General features: G+C 37.3%; 1 protein-coding gene across 2 annotated transcripts in view; it reads right to left on the reverse strand.

Annotated features, from left to right (window-relative positions):
- The window catches only part of LOC131676510 (homeotic protein ultrabithorax), a 99,901-nt gene that overhangs the window by 67,463 nt on the left and 8,191 nt on the right, over positions 1-24,247 (reverse strand). Inside the window, exon 2 of one of the 2 annotated variants that reach the window (XM_058955579.1) lies at positions 458-508. The exons of the other annotated variant lie outside the window; for it this stretch is intronic. Within the exon in view, the coding sequence (XP_058811562.1) occupies positions 458-508 (51 nt within the window). The remainder of the gene's footprint in view (positions 1-457; positions 509-24,247) is intronic. 2 annotated transcript variants of the gene reach the window in all.

A 24,247-nucleotide genomic window follows, 5' to 3' on the forward strand; every position in this document is an offset into this window, starting at 1 on the left:
ATAATTTGTATATATACTTCCTTTAAAACAAATCGATACTAGCTACTAAATTGTTTACTAGGGAAACAAATAGCTACGCCGCTTTTACATCTTAGTTTATGTTTTACTTTATATTCTCTTTTGTTATTTTCACCCCATTTTACTCCTAGCAACAAGATCATATCCTTCAAGTATTACTTCTAGTGATTCAAAAATTTAAATATCACCTTGAAAGGTGTAGTTTTTACATAGATCAATAAGAATACTAGAAGTAATGAGATATAATCCGTTATTAGGAAATAAAATTAAAAAATTGAAAGCAAGCTATTAAAGAAATACTTCAATACAATGATCAAAACTACCAAACGCAACTTATAACCGCAAATTATATCACTAAAGTATATAAATATTTAAACTATTCAACTGAATTTATACTAAACTTATATATAAAGAAACTGAAAAAAGAGAAGCGACTTACCTATCCAATCTGGAAGAAGTGTGCCCGCAAGAGATTCTGAGTATCTCTTACCTGAAAATAGATGGAAAAACAAGTGACGAATTAGTTTGCCGTACATAATCGAGTATGAATTACAATTAATCTTCATTTATCTTTTCCCGTGCCACCGAAAACTTCGTCGCGCGCATTTTCCAGCTCCGGAGGTAAGACTTTCAATCCCGGGCCGTGGCACGTCGTTCATAAATTTTAGCCGTTTTCTGGAAAGAAACCCGGTACAGAGAGAAGATGCCGGCAAAGGGAGAACGATGGACGGAAAAATCACGTCTTGAAGAAAATCTCCATATTAAACGTGTGTACGTACAGTCTTCCTTTATTTGCCACGTCGAACTAAAAGCAGCAACATCGAAAGCGTCGGTCCGGAGATCTCGGATGCTCAAAAATGCTATAAATCCTAGGTAATACCGACGCTGGCTGGCTGACTGGGGGCTTCGACTTGACTACGAAACAGACTCGTGTTTGCTTGCTGAGGGTGGGCGCTCAACGTAAGACGTGTGCGCACAGGTGCACCAACATAATTGCAGGTAATTTACATGAAATATTAATTCTTAAACAAAACGTGTATTTCAACGTGGTTTTCGAAAGAAATTTATGAGTAGCATTGGATTTTGGTATCTGATACAACTTTCGACGGAAGAATAAAAAGAAAATATTTGTGAACATTTCTATACCATCAAAGCCATTAATTTTCCGGACTACTGGAGTTAAATATAAGGGGAAAACCCGCTCAGAGTGAAACGCATAATTATCACAGACTCGGTTTAATCTGCATAAAAGTAATCACAGGCAAATTAATCCGGAAGGCTGACCGCTAACATAAAAAAAATAGTCAACCCTATTTCGGCAATTAACTTATTCCTTCTGGATGAAAATATAGCCAGACAGATCTGTAGCCTCCCAGGATGTTGGAGAATGGTGAATGGGAAATAAAACACTTGTTCAGTATATACTGGCTTCTTTGAAATCGCAACCTTCCCGAGAAAGCTAATCTTTTTCACTGTGCGTTTTATTACCAATTAGGCTCAAAGATACCACTTTATTCTAAATAAATAAAAGTCACAAAAACACTGGAAATGCAAGTCATCCGTCATTCGCAATGATTTCAATTATTCCTATACATTCTTGTTAGAAATCCATCTGATTGGACTACAAACGAATGCATCCAATTAGCTTTGAATTTTAGCCATTTAATGCCCCAGACCATCAGTCGAATGGAAGAACAAATAAATTTCTTGATTTGTTTCAACGAGACCAAGTCGCTGTTGGAAACATGGACGTTTTTATTTCTTCGCTGTTTCCCCGTGGCTTGATATCTTAATATTGCTGTGTTCAAATTAAAAAAAATATTTTTAGGCATTTTCGTTCGTTTTTTCATGTTTTGATTCGAGTGACATCACGTGGTATGCCTGAGCTGTTGCAGCCGAGCTGTTCTGCTGCCGGTTTCCGATGGATAAGCCGATGATATAGAGTGTTTTCGTGAATCGAAAGATCACAGCTACAAAATAAGGCCAGACAGGATAAAAGGAGCATCAAGATAAAGCCAGTTATTGAAACGGCTATTCGAATAAATGGGATAACCCCTCGGTTATCTAAGCGTGACGCAGTACGCAGCCATCGGCAGCAAATTTGTAGAAGAGGGGCGTATGCTTGTCGCGAGCGGAAGGGGCGCTGCATTGCTGTGGGACCTTGTGACTCTAAATCATGTTTGATAAAATGAAGCAATAAAAATGGTTGGATGTGGACCCATAAATTTTCCGCTGAAAAGACAGCGCACTCTTGATTTCCATTCCCCATCTCTCTCCCAGGAGTGGCAAGGAAAGCGTACTGGGAAGGCGGTAAAATTAACATATATGAAAAAATGAATCTTCTTTCGGACGGAGTATGTCGCTCCTACGACAGCGAATACGAATTTTTTATTTTTGGGTTGCTGTGTATGAGCGAGGCAGCGGATGTGTTTGCGTGGAATGGTGGGGATTTTTTTTTCATTTGAATAAGTCAATTTTTGTATTCCAGTCCCGAAGACGAAGATAAACCGGTTCTATTGGAAGCTTGTTGATTTGAAGTGTAGAGAAATACAAACGCAGAAAAACTATTCACCACAACGCGGGAACCGTTTCACTAGAATAAATAGTGTCGCTCTTATCATTTTGATTATCTTGCGATGGAAACCCGAACTTTAAAACGCATCGGTTCAGTAACTTTTCCGCTGCATTGCTTCCGCATTAGAATTGTTTGATTGTACAGCGAACAAACTGGGGCTCATTACGCAACTTGGACTACTATTCACAATGAAGAAATCAAGCGACCCGTGGGATTAAAGGGATTTAAGGCAGGTTGTTAATTTATAAGTTCTAAGTAGAATTTAATAATTTAATGCCATTTAATTCTATTCCATATTAATTTTGATTTCTACTAAAATGGCGTTAAAATTTCTCTTTTATGTTGTTCCGATACTTTCAATTTTAAATTGTGCTTTGTTAGATTAAATTTGTTAGATTTGTACCCGTTATGGATGGAAATTTATTTTCAAAAGGATGCTAAAAAGTAATTATTTAATATTTCAACTTAATTCCAGTTGTGGGCACGGGTTACTTGATAAACACACTCTTTGAATTTTTCGATGTGAAAAGACAAGCCAAATAATAAATATGCATCTGTCCCAACAATCACGGAAAAGTTCAGAAAACAAGTGTCGCACGAAACGACTCTCTTACGGGAGGCGTTTGGTGTAGTAAATAAAAAAAATCGTTATTTTATTCGCTTAATTGTTAATATTAAACTTCCAGAATAGTCTCGCGCAGTCTCAGTGGCCACGCCGAACTCCTTTTGTTTTAAACAGCTAGGTGTTTCTCGCGCGTATTTGTTGTCACACTCGCAGATCGACCGTTCTCCGAAACCGAATTTTTAAAATTGGTGGAAACAACGACAACTCAAGAACTATTCAACGGATTGACTTCAGTTTTTTCAATGAGAATGCATAATATGTGTAGCCAATCGATGAAACACGGAGAACTGAAAAAAAAAAATTCTCACCAGTATTTTAAAAAAAGTGAGCAAATTTTACTTTAAAATATGAGATTTTTCGGATTTTATCATGCCATTTTCCGAAATTCCAACTTCTTTCTATTTTTTTGGTTCATCGAGCAACTACAAGTTTTATAAATTTTATTGAATTTCCTGTTTCAGACAATTTTATCAAGTATTATCATGTCCGCCGTGACGCTCCTCGACATGGAAATGGTTGGACGTCTACTCTTGAAACGAATGAAAAAATGTTTTTTCTTACATGACGAATATTTAAATAAACCTTAACGTTACACAAGAGGTTCATTCATGCCTTGTCTTCAAAATCTAAATTATTTTCGATTTGAGCACTTTACACAAGACGTCCCCCCTTACCTATTTGAAATAAAAATTACTATTTTTCACGAAAAATTTCGGCATTTTATGAGTAAAAAACCCCCGTTATTGAAAAATTTTCTCGAAAATTCAACGTAGAGATTAGGTACTTTTTACATAGAATGAGTATGCAAAGTTTGAAATAAATTGGCTAGTTCTTGAATGGCAGTTAACACCGCAAATCTTGTTTTTTCCAGAAACGTGCTACAAAAAGCTTCGTCGCCGAGTCGTTTGTCGATATTTTTGCATAGAAAAATTACAGCATGTTATTGAAATGATACATTATAATGTACCAAATTTTCTATCAATTCGCTTCACCCAAATTTCTAAAAAATCGCAAAGAAAGTTTTTTTTCGCGCTGTAACCCTTACCCCCCTCAAAGTAAAACATTGACAAATAATATGTTAGAATAGTTGTAATTGTCCAATTCAATGCATTCCAAATTGAGTAAAAGTATGAATCGATCCGGTTTTACTGGAAATGTTGAAAATTGTATTAATTTTTTGCGAGTTGTCGGTACCGTATGTAAACATGCAATAAACAATGGCGTTCCTATCAAATGGAAAACAACTCCATTTAACTTTCCGTGGTTATAAAACATATAACCACCAAACTATCTCATATTCCAGCAGAAAGCAATTGTAACACATGTCTGAGATGCCTCCTATTCGCCTTCGCTCGCGCGGGACAGTGACAATAAAATTCCACGTTTTCAGCTTTCAACTTCTTGGGCGCTGCTAATCTGGGCTGAAATCAAGTCCGGATAGGAGGTGAGCAGTCGCGAATCCTTACCGCGAAAAATGTCATGTAAGTAAGATTTATAGGTTTTTGAATTTGATCGTCATTTCCTTTTTCTTCTTCTTCTCCATACCCGAGTATGACAATCCTCTGGTGAACATTCGCGGAACCTGTGGTGCATTATTTTTCTCGCCTGGTCTCTCGAGTGGAGCTGGCAGTTGAAATATAATTTATTTGCTTAATCACATCCGAAAAAAAATCTTCATTTGTGTGCACATATTGAATATCAAGTTGAAACCACATGGCCGCTTGAAACTGCCATTGATGCAAGGTCTTACTCGGTTGCACATGTTACATAGTGTAGTGTGAGATTCCACCGCTTGTTACTCATTTTGATCTTTTTAATGCGGTGCCAACGATATGTGCGACAGCCGGCATGTAAAACAAACATCGCAAATATATACGCAATCAACCGAAACGGAGCGATTTGGAAGGCACGGCACATTTGCATATCACATGATCGTACATAAAAAAAACAAACAACAAAGCCAAAATACCTGCAAACCTGTTCCGTCATACCAGGTTGTGGTCGTAAATATTGTCAAACTAGAGTTGCCGCTGGTGCACTTTTATCAGCTCGGCAAAACCCAAACACGCCGTTCGCTGAATGAGAAGAAAAGCTTTCGCACTTTCCTTTCTGTGAGAGCTAAGCTCGGTAGCCATGCAATGAGCAGATAGAAGCAAAATGGAAATACATACAACACATTCGAATGGAACTGCTACCATGCCGGGCTTTTAGTTCGATCTCGAATGGTATTTTCAACATTATAAATTATTGCCAACGCCCATACACTGAGAAACAAAAATATGCAGAGTCTACATACATTCTATTTCCGTATCGTTTATTCTGCTGTGAATGTCGAATGTGTCCAAAATGTATAAAATTTACAGCTGAAGAAACGTCAGCTAGACCAGATAAAGTCTGATTAGAAAAATATACAATCGATGACTAAATAAAGTTCTGCGTGTAGCTCACCTTAAAATTTGAATTAACTTGGCTTCTTCTTTACTATTTAGAAGAGAAGTAACCTTCTACTGTTGTAAAATTAATATAATTCGTCATTTCATTTACTAGAATTCTTGAAGAAATCTTACAATTGTGATGTCTTAATTAGCCTTCTTATCGCAAGTCTGTACTGCATTAAACCCATAAAAATTGATTACCCCAAGCGAAAAGAAAACACGAAAAAGCAGCCAGTCCCATAAATTGTCCGTTTTATCCTGTGCTTCCACACAAAAAAAAAGAATCCGTACTCTGCCGCTATTTTTGCAACGTACACATATCCACACCGGCAGTGACGTCATCGTGTCCAAACAAGCATTCAATCGTGAGCGCTCTGTTACTGTAGTAAGATTTCGGTAACCCATTGATGGCGAACACTCACAAAGCATACGAAAAACAGCTGACCAATGCTGAGCGCCTCGCGAGTTCTCGAGTTCCCATATCGTGTGAAGCATGCAACATGGAACATAAGAAAATAAGCATGTAAACATGTAACGTTTTTAGATCAAGCCATGTGGTGCCGATGTGGGTTCATGCTGCCGTGTTAGTGTGGCTATATGCAAAAGACGAAACGTAGAACGAGATTTCGGGCGAGTGTGGACCACTCATGCGGAGAGCACTTTGTTTACGCGAGTTTAGAACGACCTGCCAGATGACCCGCTGAAAGCAGGTGGATGATGACTGCTCAAGACTTGGTTCCGAGTTATTTAAATTGCAAGACACATGCAAAAGCGAATCAATTCCATCCGAAATTTATATGAGAATATTTCAGACAGGGCCAATATTACCGACAGAGGCGACATGAATGGAGCCATAAACATGACCAGTCACTCATCGTCTTGGTGCCGTGCGAAGACCAACAGAGCCGGAGCGGAACGAAAATCGTGGTAAAGCAAAACTTAAACTCTCGGAAATCAGACTCTTTAGTAGGAGATTATCATTTTTATGGTGCTTTTATTGATACTTATTCTGAATTTTATTTTCCATAAAACTTTTTGTATGGAGCTTTGCTACGCTGCTTGAGTACAACACCGGGCGGCGGTTGTCGTTGTTTTATATACACTTCATTCGTTATAAAAATCAATTTTCTACCGTGTTTTGCTCAGTCCCCTCGGCTTTCCACACGGCGACCAGCTCATACGAATATTACTTTATTGGATGGTGTCGTCGGGTGGCGCCACTAGTGTTACTCAATGTAGAATGTAAAACGGCCAGGCGTGCGTTGACTTGCGGAGATCTGCTTGCCACGACGAGTGCTGCGGCTGCTTCAAGGTGCACAACAAATCCAACTGGTGTGCCGCCGCCAAGAGAAGTGGCTGAGGATAGCGCATAAGTGTGGTTAATGTTATACACACTGCATCGCAATCTCGTTCCACACTAGTCAGAGTTCGGCGAGTTATGTTTAGGCGGCGCTACTGCCCGTCAAATTGGGCCGCCGTCTGACGCTTACTAACCAACTTGCTCTACATCCATATACATGCTCGTAGGGGGAAAACCGACGACGCCGGTAAGGTTGCCGCCAATGCTGATCAACAAACATATTCGGAAGTTTCAAATCTGTTGGCCGCGGAAGTTTTGGGTTTGGTTTTGACCTAATTTTCACACGGGCTGGTTTCTTCTATTCGAAGAAAGTTGTTAATTTTTATAAAGAATTGTTAAAGTTTATACAAACATGTTTAATTGAGTTTTCCGCCGTCTGAAAAATATTTAGAGACTACCAATAACGCGTAACTGTCCTATGTTATATGGCCTATTGCTATATATGCACAAGGGACAGTTTTGTGCGGAATGGCAGTATATCAAGTTTATAGTAATATTCGTGAGCTGTTATCGATATTTTCTTACGTCTGACCAAACGATTCTTCGATGTGCACATTCAGATAATATATGCCAAATATCAATACGCCCTGCAACCGCAATGCAAACATATCTGGGAAAATCCACATCGTAATTGACTCGCCAAAACGAATGAAACTGCTCGCCAACAGTAATAACAGTAATAATAATAAACGAGAGGGCGTGAATACTAAATAGCGCAATAATGTTCTGCCGCCCACGTCTTCCTCACCTCTCGTACAACCAGCTGAATTTCTCACACATCAGCCTACCGTAAGCGCCTGTACAAATGGCACTTTGGCTTTCCGTTGCAATTATAATAAGTTCATCATAATCAGATTCATTTGAGAAAAATAAAAATTGCTCACGTACCTACATAACATACGAGAGTGAATTGGACTTGACCAGGACATACGGTTTGAAGTGAAAGACGTGACAACACAACAAGCCACCCATGGCCCCATTCAGGCGCACCTCGCCGCACTGCATGTCCAATGAACATACAGATGCCTGTCGAAGATTGGATCAAGTAATTCGTCGCGCTTCAGTCCACTTTCCTACTTCATGTGCAGGAAAACCGAATCAAAGAGTGTAAAAATTATTAAATATTATTACACTTCTGAGCAAGAGAGTGAAACGTGGACGCAAAAGCTGGAACTTAACTACCGCAAAGTCGTCTGGTGGTCCGTTCTCGTCATAACTCATTTCGATTAACGAGGTGTTTGTTTTAAAAGCAAGGCTTCAGTTATTTTTTTTTCAATTTTCGCAAGTATTTTGTGCGCGTAGCAAGAAAAAATGGATGGCCTTTCCGGTGGATTTACCGGCTGGTTGTATCGTGCTGTTAATTACATCGATTATTGCACATACCTATTTTACTACCCAACGCCGGTCGGCACTAATCGGTACCTGTAGTTACGTAGATGGAAGCAAGCTTACCGAGAAGGTTTGGAAGTACTCTTTTTTTATTTTTTTACATTAAAACAATGTTAGCGATCGTGGGGGAGGGGGGACAATAGCAACGTACAATAATTTAGCTTTTCCGAAGAGTTGAAGATTGGCATCGGCGAACTAAATTTGAAGTTTGGAATGAGGTTAAAATAACTATTCATATATTATGGAAACATTTCCAAAAGTTATGCCTGGTGTATTTTCAATTGAACATAGTTTTGCAACGCAAAACTAAATCAATTAGGCGGAGCGATATTTGAACTGAAGTTATGAAGATTTTTCAAATCAAGAGAATGCCCTTAATGTGTTGTATTACTGTTATAGGAATTTGTTAAAAAGAAGAACGGTAACTTCCATTTTTTATTTACTATACGTTGGGTTTAATGTTTCCAATTCAGCCTACAGTATATGGTATTGACCGCCCCGCCATATAGATGTAAACCCAATATTGCAAACAAAACATTTACTCACATAAAACTATATGTCAAATTTTATTGAGAGCATAGCGAAATTGAAACATGGTTTCTCTTAGATTGAAATCAGTGCAAGTGCTCTTTGTTATATCTCTTTCTTAGTAGAAAATCGGGCAGAAACCATTTGGGCAGGAAGGCTATAGTTTAAATAATCATAACAGTCTCTCAGTCGTTTTATATAAACATAAATCAGTTTTTATTTGTTGGGACTTAACGTGTATATGACGATTGAAACTGCTGCCATATGATTATGAGATAAATTCATGTTTGTTTTAAATGCAAGGTCTCAGTTTTTTCAACTTTCGCGTGTATTTTGTGCGCATGCGGTAGAATTACTAGCTGATTATATACACTGAGAGAACGCTAACAATTAGCTTCGTACAGACAATTTTGATAAAAAATACGATTTTTTCGTACATATAATGAATCATTCGTAGCTCTATTGACTTACGTTGGCTTATTACGAATCGGCATCATTAAGAAAACGAATTGTTCGCTGATATACATGAAAGTCTTCGTAATATTTATTTCGTCAAACCGTCAACGTCAAGAGAGCTTCAATAGAGGTAGGAAATTGTGTCGTTGTTACTATATATTAGATAATTGTTGATCATCTTGACGGTCAAGTAGTCAGTAACCGTATCCGTGTTCGCCTGTTGCAGGAAGATTCCCTGAACCTCTTACGCTTCCAGTTGATCCAGAAATGGGATCAGTACGAATGCAATCGTATTCAGTTGAGCCATCGCTAACTGTTCGTTGGTTTTTCATGAATAAGTTTGAGATTTTCTCTCTTCCGGAATAATTCACAAAGATACCGAGCTCGTTCCATATTCAGCCGGAGCAATGCCAAAATGATATGCCAACAAATACGAAAACATTTCTGCGATGAACGAAAATGAATTCGCGCAATCAACGAAATCGTTCGTAATATACACAAACATTTATTGAAACAAACGAAACATTCCGTTTCAGTCACGAAAAATACTTTCGTTACCAACGATAACCTTCGTGCAATGTACACCAATGTAAAATTTACGAAAACTTTCGTTCACCAAGAGGCCTTCTTCAGTTTATGAAATGAACGAATTCTACTATTTACAATGCACGAAAGTACTTCGTTGCAGAAAACGATGAATAAACTCGTGCATTGCACGATTCAGGACACCTTACGGGTGGAAGCCTGAATGATTGAGTTGGTTGCCAATCTGAATCACTTGGAGAAAATCTCCCATTTCCTTCTGAAGTTTTGAAATGAGTGAAACACATTGGCGGTGGCGGTTTAAATCTGTTATATTGAATATGTGGGTAAAATTATTTATCATGTGGCGGCTGGATGTTATCATTGGAAGGCGGTTACTCTCGCAGAATGCACGTTAACATTTCTAATTACGGGTCCATGCAACCGCATTTTGGACGTCCGATAACAGAAATAATATGAAAGTTACCTGATAAACAAGTTCAGTCTACTGTAGGTCGCATCCGCATACTGATGATGTCTTGAACTGATGATGGCCACATATCAGGTCGTTCAAAATTTTACTTGTGCTATTATGACAACCGACCAAATATTAGCAAGCAACCAGAGCAAGCAAGAGTTTTTTTTTAATTTTATCCTGTAGATGACAGTATAGAGTTCATAAAAAATAATAAACGTCAAGTTTTCTAGGTTTATTGTCTTGCAAGGGTGAAGAATTTCAAAATACAACTGTTTTTATTTAGAATTTCGAAGCGTAAATTTGTTTATTCAGAAAAAAAAAAACTTATCCGCAACAGCAGCAACGAAAGATATGCGAAGTGTTTTGGAAAGGTTCGTAAAACCTAAAACGTTCAAGTGTGTCAACAATGTTTTGTAAAGTTTCGCTCAGGAGATGTGAGCTTAGAGGAAAAACCTGGCCAATGCAAATCTCGTGATATAACGGAGGAAGTCTGTCAAATTTCATGTCGAGAAATTGGAGAAAGGTTGAATGCCAACCGTATAACTATTTCCAACCATTTGAAGGCAATGGGGAAAGCATCGAAGGTTGGAAAATGTGTTCTTCACGCATTAAGCGAATCCAGCGAGCAGAACCGAATTTCAACTTGTAATTCTCTTCTTTCTCGATACGAAATTGAACTATTCTTGAAGTAAAGTATTACTTGTATTGAAAATAGAGTCTTCTAGGATAAACTTGTGAACAAACGATAACAGTTAGATGCAAATGAAGCTCCCGAAGGTGTATCAAAACGAGATATTCACGGAGATAAGCAACATTTGTACACTTGGTGGGATTATAAGGGTATTGTTCACTTTGAGCAACCTGGACGAAACAAAACCATTACTGTAGAGTTGTGCTATCAATAAATCGATAGAATTCAAAACTCTCCATTGATTGCTCCATTCGATAATTTCTAACGGGATTGAAAAGTTACCAACACGTTGGCATAAGGTCTTATTGTGAGATGAGAATTATATTCAGAACTGTAGTCAGAATCGTAATACATTCAAGACTGTAGTAAGGAACTCAAAATTAGTTTCTTTGAAACCTGATACATGTCGTTAAGTTATTTCAAGTGATTCGTACGATAACACGATGCTACAAAAGAAAATGAAAACAATGAATGTACTTTTCAAGTGAGTCATTATATAAAATCTTTATATATATAAAAGTCAATGTTTGTATGTATATGATTTCTAGACTCCCGAACGGCTTAACCGATTGCTGAAAAAATGTGTACATAGTAGGCGTTTGTAACGGAGCGTGTTGGTGTGCTATTGGTTTAGGATTATCTGCCCGCCAGATGGCGCTTAGGAACAAATTGTGTTTTCCTCCTATTTCGAAGAAAGTCGCAGCAACGCGCGATGGGTATTAGCTAGTTGTTTATATTTATGTGATGTATTCTTTCAAATTTAGTTGCTAAATACCATGCGTCTCCATAGTATGAATTACTATGAACACGTGGTAGTTTAAAAGCTGCAGAAATGGTATCAAAATTAAAAAAAGTTTAGCTCAGAACAACCTAAGTTATTTTGTGCACGGATTGGGTATTCATTTTGAGGTATTTTCGAATAAATTCACAGATTTCATTTGAATCATCGTATCTATTTCTCCTTGAACCATTTTACTACAGCTGCTAGAACCATCAGGAAAAATGAATAAAAAATAACGGAAGTTCATTTTTCCAAAAATGTTGAAATACGAATATTTTTGCACTAAGCTAATTGAACAATGCAGCAATGGAGCAATGAAACAAATCAGGCAATGCAAATTTTTTGCCAAAATTTAATTAATCAACACCATTACAAAAGACAAAATCTCTGTTTTTACCAATTTCAAATTTGTTTGTAAATGACACATTACATTTTTTAAATGAAACTTATTATATTTTCCGTTTTCTTGAATATCACACGCATTTTCTAGAAAATTATTTGCATTGTTAAGATATATGTCTATTTAGAAAAGCTACTCGATCTATCTTTTGTGACTTGGAAGTTGTACGGTATTTTTTATAAACATAGTAATAATAAAAATTGTTACAATAGTAATAATTTTTGAACGAACAAAAATGGGCATGTTCTCGTTGCAATAAGAAGCGCTATATCAACACAACAAAAATTAATGCATTTGTGGTATAGTTACAAATGGTTTAACAAAGTTGTTATTTAAAAATATCATGTCCAACAACTTTGAAAATACTAGAGGTACACAATTGAAAGTTATGTATTTTGACGATAGGAACTACTTTCTCGAACTTTGTCAAACACATATGAATGATATTTGATAAGATAGGTATTTAAAAAAAGATTTATTTGGAGCCATCCACAATGAACGAGCTACAAGGGGTGGGCGTAGCGTAGTTGGTAAATCGATTGCCTTGTACGCAGCGTACCTGGGTTCAAGTCCCGACCCCGCACATAGGGTTAAAAAAATTTCATGAGAGATTTTTCTAATCCGAAGAGGCGAATGACCTTAAGGTTAAAACCTCTATAATCCAAATGAAAAAACGAGCTACAATGTCTGAAGTATTAAAGGAAGAAACTTGGCATATTCCGTAAAGTTATTCGAAAGAGCGATCTCTAGAACTTTAGTTGGAATGTCAGTCATCTTATCCGCCCAAACGAAATTCGATTGAAAATTCTCGCTCATAGGAGGATTACACATTGAAAATACGGTTATAGCGCCAAATAAAAGAGCTATTTACTATTGACTTAAACTCAACTATTTAAATGTGAACAATTAATCACTATTTGACGTGCTATTTTGTTTTCCAAAATTGCCTAATTACTCCGAAAACGCACGAAACAAGCCAATGCTGTAGTATAAAAAGTTGTTGATTTTGATATGAGAAGAATGTTTGGGAAACATGCCGAGTTTGTCAAAATGATATTTTCGAGGTTATAATAAGGAATTCGCTTTGCTGTCTTCCACAAAAATCAAGCAAACACGTTAAAATAGTAAAGATAAAGACTTTGCGTCTTCAGTGAAGTTGTTTTAAAAAAAGTATGGTCTGCAACATTGTTGAAGACATAATCTCATTATATCTTCTAAAAATAAGATGTATAACGTCCGGAATTTGTGGAATTTCCATGCCTTCATTGACACAAAGTTGTTGATTTTGGCACAATTCAAAAAAATGTGTACCGAATTTGATCAAAATCGGAGTTATTTGTTTTTCGATAGAACTTTTTGGTGTAGACTGTATTGTTAAATGAATTGGCTATATCAAGAAGTCGTCTCCGGTTCCCACGATCCATGGTTGTTTCTCGCCAGCCTCTCAGCCTGGTTGAGTTTAACTGAATAGTATGTTCGGAAAAACGAACGACGTGGATGGTCACTCTAGTATACATATTTCATATTCACTATTTTAAAAAAAAAAAAAACCTAAACAAATTCATTGGGGATGAACTACGCAGCAGCTCGTACACAAATTAAGCAATTCAGCCTACTACTTCATATATAATTTTTTTTTCGAAAATTTCCCCGGTCACTTTTCACGTGAAAACTAACTAACCCATGTACGATTTGCTGTGCTTCTCCTACTCAATCCATCCTCTGGCGCACGTCATCAGAGACAACATCCAGTGGCAGTGGTTTACCCAGTCAGCATGTAAAATTTAATTTATTTTGCTCTCCTTGCAGACAGACAACATAAATAATTTCCATCTCACTACTGAGCGTGGCTAGACGGACAGAAAAAAAGCTTGGTTCGTGTTCTCTTGAGCGAACACCGAAGAACAGCTCTCGGAAAAACTTCGCAGCAATGCAATAAAGAGTAAATATTTTCACAGGGAAAATTTATTTCCCACATGCAATCTGTTGGACATCTACAGTAGCTCTCGTTCACTCAAACGTGCTTTCCGGAGAAACGCGCCAAATAATATTCTTTAGATGCGGTAGGACAATACGGAATGCGAATGTTCTACTGGTTGCAGCTTTACCGGCAAATATGTTGAAATGTGTAACTATTGAAAGTCTTTTCAAACCGCTTCATTTGACGTACAATCGTTATCCTGTATCCATCATTTTCTGCATAAATATGTGTCAGGATATCGATAAATACGTAATATGAAGTCGAAAAGGGTCTGAAATGCTTTTCCATGACCTACGGCAATATTACTTCTATTGACCGAGAAGAAAGGTTCGGGCAATCCTTTTGGGGTGTCGCTCGTTTTACAAGTGCTCAGATCCTTTGCCTTTTTACTGCGAGAGAGCAGAAATTAGTTTACATACGTGGAGCTAATGGATGGCATCCTCGTAAAGCAATAATTTTTCACAGCATACAAAAGTTGAACTCTTGCAGCGAACAGAGCCACGAGACGCTAAAAATGCTAACACCATTAAACAAATGAGGAATGATTTAATACTACTTGATAGAACACGTGTACAATTTTCTCGTTCACTCGCTGTGGTTTTTTGTGGTTTGTATCCTGCAGTGAAATCGGAAGCGAACAGTGGACAAAATAGTGACAAAATGGTCAAAAATAATTATGATCATTTTTGTTTTGTGACAAAATTAGTCAATTAGCATGCGTACTGTAATAGAGTTTTTTGTGTAAGTCGAAATTTTGTCCTATCCAATTTCTCATAGTGTTCTCGTCAGTGGTAAACTCGCTATTTACACAATCGCAGGATAGGAAAATATTTCACACCAAGCGATCCATACAGCAGTGTTGACTTATTAAGTGTAGAAATTTGTTACACAAGCCAGTCCCCCATAAAGGACCGGTGTGGATTCAACTAGCGATCCTAGGCTACCGTGAGCTATGGAGTGCTTGACACAGACGGTATCCACGCTGGCCGAGTGTCTTTTACCAGTCGAGTAAACATAATTTTGTCTCCTCAAATGTTTACCTATGTTATTAAAAAGCACGATCTCTGTGTCGTGTCAACGGCGGTTGAAGGTGCTTCTCAGCAGGATTTGCTGTCTCTTCGAACTGATAAAGGTTATTAATAATTCACCTTGTGACTCATAAGTCAAATTCTGTTCCGTGGCGGTGATACAATCGAGAGATACCTGTCTCTGCAAAGAAGAAAAATACTGTCTGGGTGTCTTGCGGCGAGAAGGAGACGGATCAAGAGGTCGTCCCACAAGTGCAAATGAGCGATAGCATATCTCATACATAAAAAATAGAGCACACAAACATAAAGCGAACCCATACCTGCGGCTCGCCGACATAAATGAGGCATAAAGCATAAAGGTAGTAATGGGAACACGCCGAAATATGAATAGCAAATATAGCTTGAAAGAGTGAGAGAGAATTGGGTCTGGCTGGTGTGTCAGTGTGAAGAGAGTGGTCTGTACAAACTATGGTCCGATAAAGTACAACCATTTTATCACGCCATCCACACACCGTTTTCAGCTTTTGCAGAATATTGCAGAATGTTGTGGCTTATGCCAACTCGTCAAAATAAGTTGTTCGTTTTTTCGTGTTATGTTTGTATTCTGCCTTGCTTGAAAAACTTTGGAGCAGAATGGGAATCATACCGAAAGTTATTTTGGGGACAAAATAATGTTGAAGTAAGTATGTTATGAATCTAATTAAATGAAATTCTTTTAAAAAATTTCCAACCACAGTTAGGAAAAATTCTATTGTTTTACTTTTTTCCAGTCAACATGATGCTTCCCGAACGAGTAGACACCATCTGAAGTGTGCAATCTTTCATGCTTGGAAGCGAACCACGAATCGCAAGATGCCGACGGTATTATCATATCTGGGTGGTTAGTGTCGTTACGGTCAGTGTAATTATTCATAAATAAGCTTTATCGGATTAACTACGCTCACCGACTGGCCACCGGCTATCTGGCCTCTGCTCTTCAACGGAGATGGGAATGTGTGCAATCTATGCGGTAGATTTGTGTGTCGGGGCGATAGGGCAGCCTTAGTTGCTACTTTTTTTTTTCAAATATATATTCCACTGTGCAGCAGACATTGGCCATAATGAAACGGGTGCAAACTGTCCCGAGGACTACAAATGAAGTGTTTATTGCGGTGTAAAGACAGTAATAAAAGTAGAAGTTGTAGGTGGGTGAAATGTGCCAGGTACAGCTGGGACGATGTAATGCTAGGCGGATAAGCGAGAGATCAGTGTTTGGTGTAGTTAAGCTAGAGCAAGATGTTACCGAATTATGATATCGCACAGTTATCGTGAAACGACACTTGATTGAATGAATTTTAGTACGTCCAAATGAAAAAAAACTATTTGGGAAGAAACAGATGCAAGTATATTTGTTTGTTAACAAAAGTGTATATCTTATATAGAACTCAAGTTTTGTTTCATTAAGTTTATTTGAATAAGAACGGTTGCTAAAAGTTTCACTATAGTTGTTTGTCGGATTACTGCGCAAAATATATTTAATTTATTGCACGTGTGTATAACTTTTCACTCAAACCATTGATTATTTCCAGAAAAATGCAACATTATCAACGAGCACAACATTTCAATGTATCACGAAATATTTCTACTTTATTTGGTTTATCTTTCTAAATTTGATAACATCGTGACCGACTAGAATAATATAGCTATATAAAATATCTCCAGTTTAATCTATAATTGTTTAAACCTCTGCTCATTAGTGGTCAATTTCGCTGGTTCGTGTAAGGCACTACACACCATGGGGTCATAAATCATAAACACCGTACCGTTTTTCAGCCAAAGGAAATCATTACCACAGCGCAACAACACACTGAACTACATTTGCCTTCCGGTGAGCGTCCTTAGTGAAGAAAAAGAGCCCCCCGAGAGCAACACTCTATGGTCCTGGAACAAGTACCTACAGACCGACCGAAGCAGTTTCCTGCAAGTGGCGCAGTTCTGTGAAAGTAGCGGAAAATCCCTGCGAGGAGGAGTCGCTGTCTATGCTCGATGGCTTGATAGGGGAATACTTGTTCGAGTGTTTCATCCATAACGTTATCATACACAAAGACAGCGAACGTCCCGTCATTGCTAGAGACAACGTCCACTGTTCTACCACCGTCAAGCGTTGGACTGAACGCCCTGGAGGTACTGCACAGATAACAACACTTCATAAAACTTCGAATCGCAATGAGGCATTCGTTCTGAATGAAGTGCAGCGAAGTAAGCAGCAAAGCAGCATGGTTGAACTATAAAAATATACAATTTGACATTGTTTTCCTCGAAGCATAGTGTACGTTCTCCTGCTTAGTACAACCCTGGTTGAACAGGGATATGCAAAGGATTGGCCGCGATTTGATTGCATGGCATGCTACGAACGAATCGCCGCCATGGTAAGAGTGCGCCCTGTGATTATGCAGAATACGCGCCAAGGAGAACAGACATGCGAATGAAGACAAAGAAAATCAAACCGAAAGGCATAAAACAGTGTTTGTGTTCTACACTCTCCTTGGAGATATTCGATATGATTTATGATTTGTTTTCATTAAATATTTGCATGTTATTATGTACAAATTTTGCCCACTCACGTAAATGGTGCCGTAATGTGTCAGTCTGCTGATTCTAACAGAAACGAAGCGAGTTTGGTGGCCTGTTTTGTCAAGAAATCAAGTGCATCCAGATTTAAAGCCTCTACTGTAGAAGATTCAATAGTGAAAGAGAAATCGAGATCGAACGGCAATAAATTAATATTTTTCCGAATCGATCAATAGAATAGTCGATTTTTAATTTGGTGTTTTGTTTCTGTTTCGCCTTCCAAAAAGGTTTCGGCGGTACCGTTTTTAGAAATTATGTAAGCTAGCTGAGATGACGCCGGTTTAGAGCTAATTTATGGTGTATGAAGGTTGCGATGAGATAGATTGTCTATGCCGTTTTGTTTAAGTTATACTTTATTAGATAGCGTATGAAATAAATCATACAAATCCATGTCGGTGCCAATCGTAAACACACATCATACTGACCTAGAACAGTATATCTATTCAATCCATAAATAAACAACTACCGTATTATTATTATGTTTCCGGTATAACATGGATGTAAGCTTAGTTTTATTTTTAGTTAATTGATATACGTTTACTTCAAATCAAAATTGTGACACTTTTAAACCATAAAAATCTCAAATCATATCAGACGTGCCCGTTGAATTATGGTACCATCATCTACGTGGTTCTTTAAATATTGAATAGCAAAAACATAAATTCAAAGCGAATGTTCGTCAAAATTCTCATATATTTTCTGAAGGTTATTGTATAACTTTCCACCTGACATGAACAAGAATTATATACCTCTGATGTAGCACATAAGAATTGTACCTTCTTTTAGAATTCTCGAAAGAAAATACTCGTAAACAGGAAGTCAATACAAAAACATACCTTGAAAAGTATACCAGCCGATTATTATCATAATCATCAAGCTCATTTGCTCAGTGGGTCGCCAGATCCACTCCACGACGTTGGCAACATATGGCTTCATTTGGTGTGAAGATCGCTTGAAACATTCGTAGCTCCATTATGCCATTTTCCGATTATTTACTATTATTAACGAACGGTTTTTGCCTTTGCAAGATTCATCCAAAGCTTATGGTTGCACAAAATAGGTGAGGTATAGTGCAATTCGCAACGATGTAATTGGATTCAATCCTCAGTCTCTAGTGGGTTTTTGTGTCTGGATGAAATGTCTAGCTCTTGACAGACAGAACCCTATCTTTATGACTGTAATAACAATAATTTTGTTTTTAATAAAAAAAGATACTGTGTTCAAGTATGCTTGCAATGCCAAAGCTAACAGGAACAAGACTTTATCAGCTGATTTCAATCTTTTCATTCTCTCTCTCTCTCTCACACACATTTATATAGACATACCTGTCGACTCTTTTTATTGTGTCGATTCTACGGACGTCCCTACAGTTTTCAATACACACTAAAACCTTATTTGGTATATTTTTGATGACAAATCATACAAAATATGCTATATTACTATTTCAACAAAACTTCAAGCCAATGAAGGCGTATTAGTCAAAAAATAAAAATAAAAATTCACACATTAATAAAACACCATTCGCACGAAGATGGTCGCGAACCTCGTTGGCTTCACCAAGTGAATACGAAAGAAACACACCAAAGGGGAAACCGTTGCCCATATGGCTATCCTGTCTGCGATACTGGCACAGCGAATCCGCGTAGGGTAAACTTTGGTCACATTGTTCGTTTGAGTTTGCGGTGTGAAAAAAACTCAAACATCTATCTCAAACGACCAACATTTTTGCTTTACCCTGAATTTCGGTGTTCAAAACAATTTGCTCGTAGACTACAAATGAAAGCCAGAGCGGTGTGCCGGAAATCAAGGTAGTAGAAATACATTCCCAGCGGCATTTGGGCACGTGAATGAAGGCGAATGCAAATTTCGGAATCCTTCCCCTACTTTATTGCTCATCATCTAGTTGGATTGCTTTTAAGTTCGTGCTTAAATCGATTTTTACTTATGATATCGATGTTTCATGGAGGTATAGAGACAAGCGAAATAAAGAAAAATAACGACGTAAATCGACCAAAAGAAACAGCTCTACAAACCACAATAAATAAATCAAGAAAAATCCATTTGCCAGGTAATTCTTCTTTTTTCATACTTACAGCTGCGGTTAAAAGAAGCGTTCGGAACGAAAATTGATAAGGAAACCACACACTTATAGAAATCGCTCTATAGCCGGATTTGGCCAACGGATACCAATCGTTCTTGTGTGGTAATTATAGCTTCAGTGTTGCCAGCTTCTATATTATGCGTGTGCCATATCACATAAATCAATTGAATCAGGTGATTAACTCAATCCCCGGCAATAAATCGTCGCTTAAATGCAGTTCGCTGAAACTGCTTACTGGATCATCAATTTGCAGAATCCAGCAAAATGTTTTTATTTTTACAGTCGCAATTACCGGTTGATGAACAATCTGCATTGGAGGTGCGTATCGATAACAGCTCTGATGGAGTAGTTTCGGTCACATTCACTAGAGGATTTATTTTCTAAGAATTCACCCCTGAGTAATCCTGAGTCGAGCATAAATTTTATTTTCATTATTAATACTTTTCTTCATTTCATCCATTGAACAGTCTTAGTTGTGAGCCTGCTCTTTTTATTTACATTCTTGATTTTTCAACACACACTCAAAAACACATATTCGCCCTTGGTGCCTTCTTCCTATTTTTGTCATTGTTGTTATTTATTATTCAGAAACGATTTGTTATGCTGATTTTCTTCAAAAATATAATTTATGATGCTTTTTTCGCGCTCCTTCTACCGCTTAAACCTACCACGCGCATTCATACCGTACTGTCTGCCGCATAATATGCATGCTATCCCCCGCACGGCCCCAACAGCGCATCGGCGTTCACCAAAACTGACATTATTTTGACAGTAATTACGTGTGAGCCTCGACTCTCGTGCACACTTTTTTGTGTGCAGGAAATGCGATCTTGAAAGATTCTCCTGTATGTCCTTGATTTTTCGTTGCAACTTTGTCTGTTTTTTTTTTTTTTCTTATGCTTGTTTGTTTGAAGATGCAGCTTTGCGTGTAGAACCGTAAAAGAAAGGCGAGAAGAAAGTAATAAAACCCCCGGCAAGAATTAATCATACTTATTACGCAGAGCATTAAGGAAGAGCAAAGAACTGACCCAGTGACAAGAATCCCTCATTTTTATGGTTTTCTTACGTGACAGTACAATTAAAAAATCTCGTTTTTTCCTACATTCAGACCGCTTTTTTATTGCTTTATTAGTTTCAAATGGCAAAAGGAAAAACACTAACCGAAATTGCCGTTACAAATTGCGGCCATGAAATGCATTAGAAGCGAAGGTCAGCTGAAACTTGTTTTACGGTTCGTACCTCTGTTCCGATGTATCATGAATGTACACTAAGGGAAAACTTGTCGGTGCAACTTCAAATTGACCGAGTTCCGAACGAAGCCAAATTGGTCCCAAGTGGCAGAAAGTATCAACAAATTTGATATTAAAAACAATTGCAAAAGTTGATGTTACCGATGAATATTCATTCGAAAAATTGAAATTTTACATGTCAGTCATACATAATAAACTGCCCCGATGTGAGTCAGGCGTGAGGTAGAACAAACAGCTAAAGGATAGCCAATATGTTGGAGGCAAATATGCTTCCACCGCGCCGTGGCGTTACTGAAGGTGGGTGCACACAATCCATGAAATAGTATCAACCCTGACAAACAAGTAGGGTGTGTGTACTGAGGAGAATTAAATGTTGCAAAAAAAATGTTGCATATTAATTGGCTGATTTACGAGGAACAAGCAGAAAGTGCGTTTCCTAATATTTTTATTATATTGTTTTTACGCTGCAGTCAAAACAAGCGAATTCTGAACGGCCTCTAGAGGTGTACACAGTAGCAGTAAAGAATCTCGTAAAATTGTTATTGACGTAGATTTAGTGCAAGCAGCTCTTATCTCAGGACAATATTGAAAGGTTGTCGAACTAGATTACATACTGGTACTACTACTACCACTACTTCTACTACTCAGTACTACATTATAACTGGACTTTGATTGTAATCTCAATGTTATTTACATAATAACTTTTAAAATATTTGTGTTCCGTTCCGTACCTATTTGAATTAAGAAATACAGAAAGTTTCCCTTCTCGGACAGACATAACTTGAGCTCGTTTAAGTGGTTAAATCAAACTTTCCACCAGAAGCTACTTTGTCATTAGTAAATGAAATGATTGAATTTGTTTTTCACTTTGGAAAAAATTGCATTCGTGCCTGAACAAATCGGGGGAAATAAACTACACCGTTCCCAAGTAACACATGCTTCCTTTTCAGATGTTTTGATTAAAGTGACTTGGGATAGCCCCTATTACTCCAATTTTGAAAATCAGACGCTCAGTTCGATTATTGAAGATATGCACATTTGAAAGAAATGATGTGAAATATTAACGACGTTCACAGCAAAATTTGCAGATTGTAAATTCCGATTACATCTTTGAAATTTTTAAATATATGAACAACACTATTGTTCACTCATTCTACTCACGTCCAATTATTGGGTACCGAAGGTTGCGTGCCAAATGGTGTGAAGTAGCGATGCTTTATGATGTCATGTTTATATTTTGAATGGCTGCTGGACTACGGGAATGGGCGTCGTTTTGATTGTTTGTGGGTTTTGAGTTGCGTGACGAGAATGATCGAATATGAGAGAGACTATTTTTTGCATGGTGGCAATTTTCTAATTCCACTGTATGAAACAAACATTTTCGAAGTAACAATTCAAAGAACATTTCAAAACACTCAATTCAAACAGCGTCGAACAAATTGGTGATGAAAATGGTGGCAATTATTCCTCTGTAACTAGCAACTTAAAAGCATATTTGGAGCCGCAAGAAACACATTATAAAAACTATCTTGTTTTCCAAGTCATAAACCATGACGGCCGTTTGGCCTCAATTGAACTGGACTTAATACGTTATCAACAAGTCCTGTATGCGCATCCGCTAGCATTTATCAGTGTAGGAACGACCGCCACTTGCACTCAGAATGGCCAAGAACCCGAAGAAACATGGATGGATTAACATCCATGCGAGCATCATCGCCAACAACTATGTCGATTGATTTGCATGCAAATTATTTTATGATTACCGAGTGAACAAGTAATTATATAGCACGTAAATCACACTTTATCTCCATTTTTGCTTTGTTTTTATTCGGCTGTGGTTTTTTTGTATTATTGCAGGTTGTCTATAGCCTAGAGTTAAATTTCGAAAAAAAATGAAGCGCGTTCATATCTACTGAAAGCGGGAAAGTTCTCAGTAGATGTACGCGATTCTTCGAAAATTCAAACATGGCTAGCTGTAGATGTTTTGGGGTAAAGAATTTCTCTATGATGTGGATTTATATAAGTTTTGCCAGGTAACTACATTTGCAATTAAAATGTGATGAACTTTGTTATATTTAATTTTTCATTCCAATATTGGTTTTGGCGGTTTTGTAGGTAAGGCACTGGTCTCATAAGCCACTCGCCGTATTGAGTTTCAGACAAGAAGGGTTGTCAGTAGTATGGAGGTAGCCTTCTATTTGCGATACATGAAATATTGAAACAATTAACTAATAAAATTATCTTTATAGAACTTCATATAAAAAATCGACCGTAGATCCCACAAATAATTGTACTTTAGACAGCTTTTATTTTCAACGTTTTCTTACATCATCTTAAAATATCGTCCAAAAAACAAAGTAATTGTAATTTTCAGAAATTATTTTAATCTAGTACACATGATTTAAATGTAACAGTATTTTAGCAAGAGTGTCTTGAGTTACTTGAACTATGTGCTTTGATTTATTCATTTAAACATGCACGCTACCATTGTGCAAGAAGTAACTATTTGCCTTGAAGAACAGCTCATGAAATAAAGAATGGAAAATTTTAAAATTATTCATTCTACGCATATACAAATAATCTAGCTTTTCTGCTGATTCCCTACCATATTATTTAGTACAATGATTATATTCTTGTTGCCATTAAAAATAAAACTACGGAAAATGGCTAATGCGAGGAAGATATTGTTCCATATCGGTAATACATGTAATTGGGTTAAAATGTGTTTTAAAAGAAAAAAAATTCCTACTCATATAAGAGTTATTTGTTTGGCCTTCTAAATAACTTTCATGATTTTTTTTTTTTTTGTAGTGTTTCGTTATAGCAATACATGAGAAAACGATCCTATGGTTATAATTACTAATAAAAAAGCTTTACGATTATTTTTAACTTTGGTAAGTTATGCCAATCGTTCATTATGCCTTACCTACCTTACGCCTAACGTAGTTATGCCTAACATATTAATCCTTAACGACGCGAACCCTTTTTATTCAGTTCTGAGTTCTGACCAACATCATCA

Source organism: Topomyia yanbarensis, chromosome 1 (genome assembly GCF_030247195.1).
Source record: "Topomyia yanbarensis strain Yona2022 chromosome 1, ASM3024719v1, whole genome shotgun sequence".
Lineage (NCBI taxonomy): Eukaryota > Metazoa > Arthropoda > Insecta > Diptera > Culicidae > Topomyia > Topomyia yanbarensis.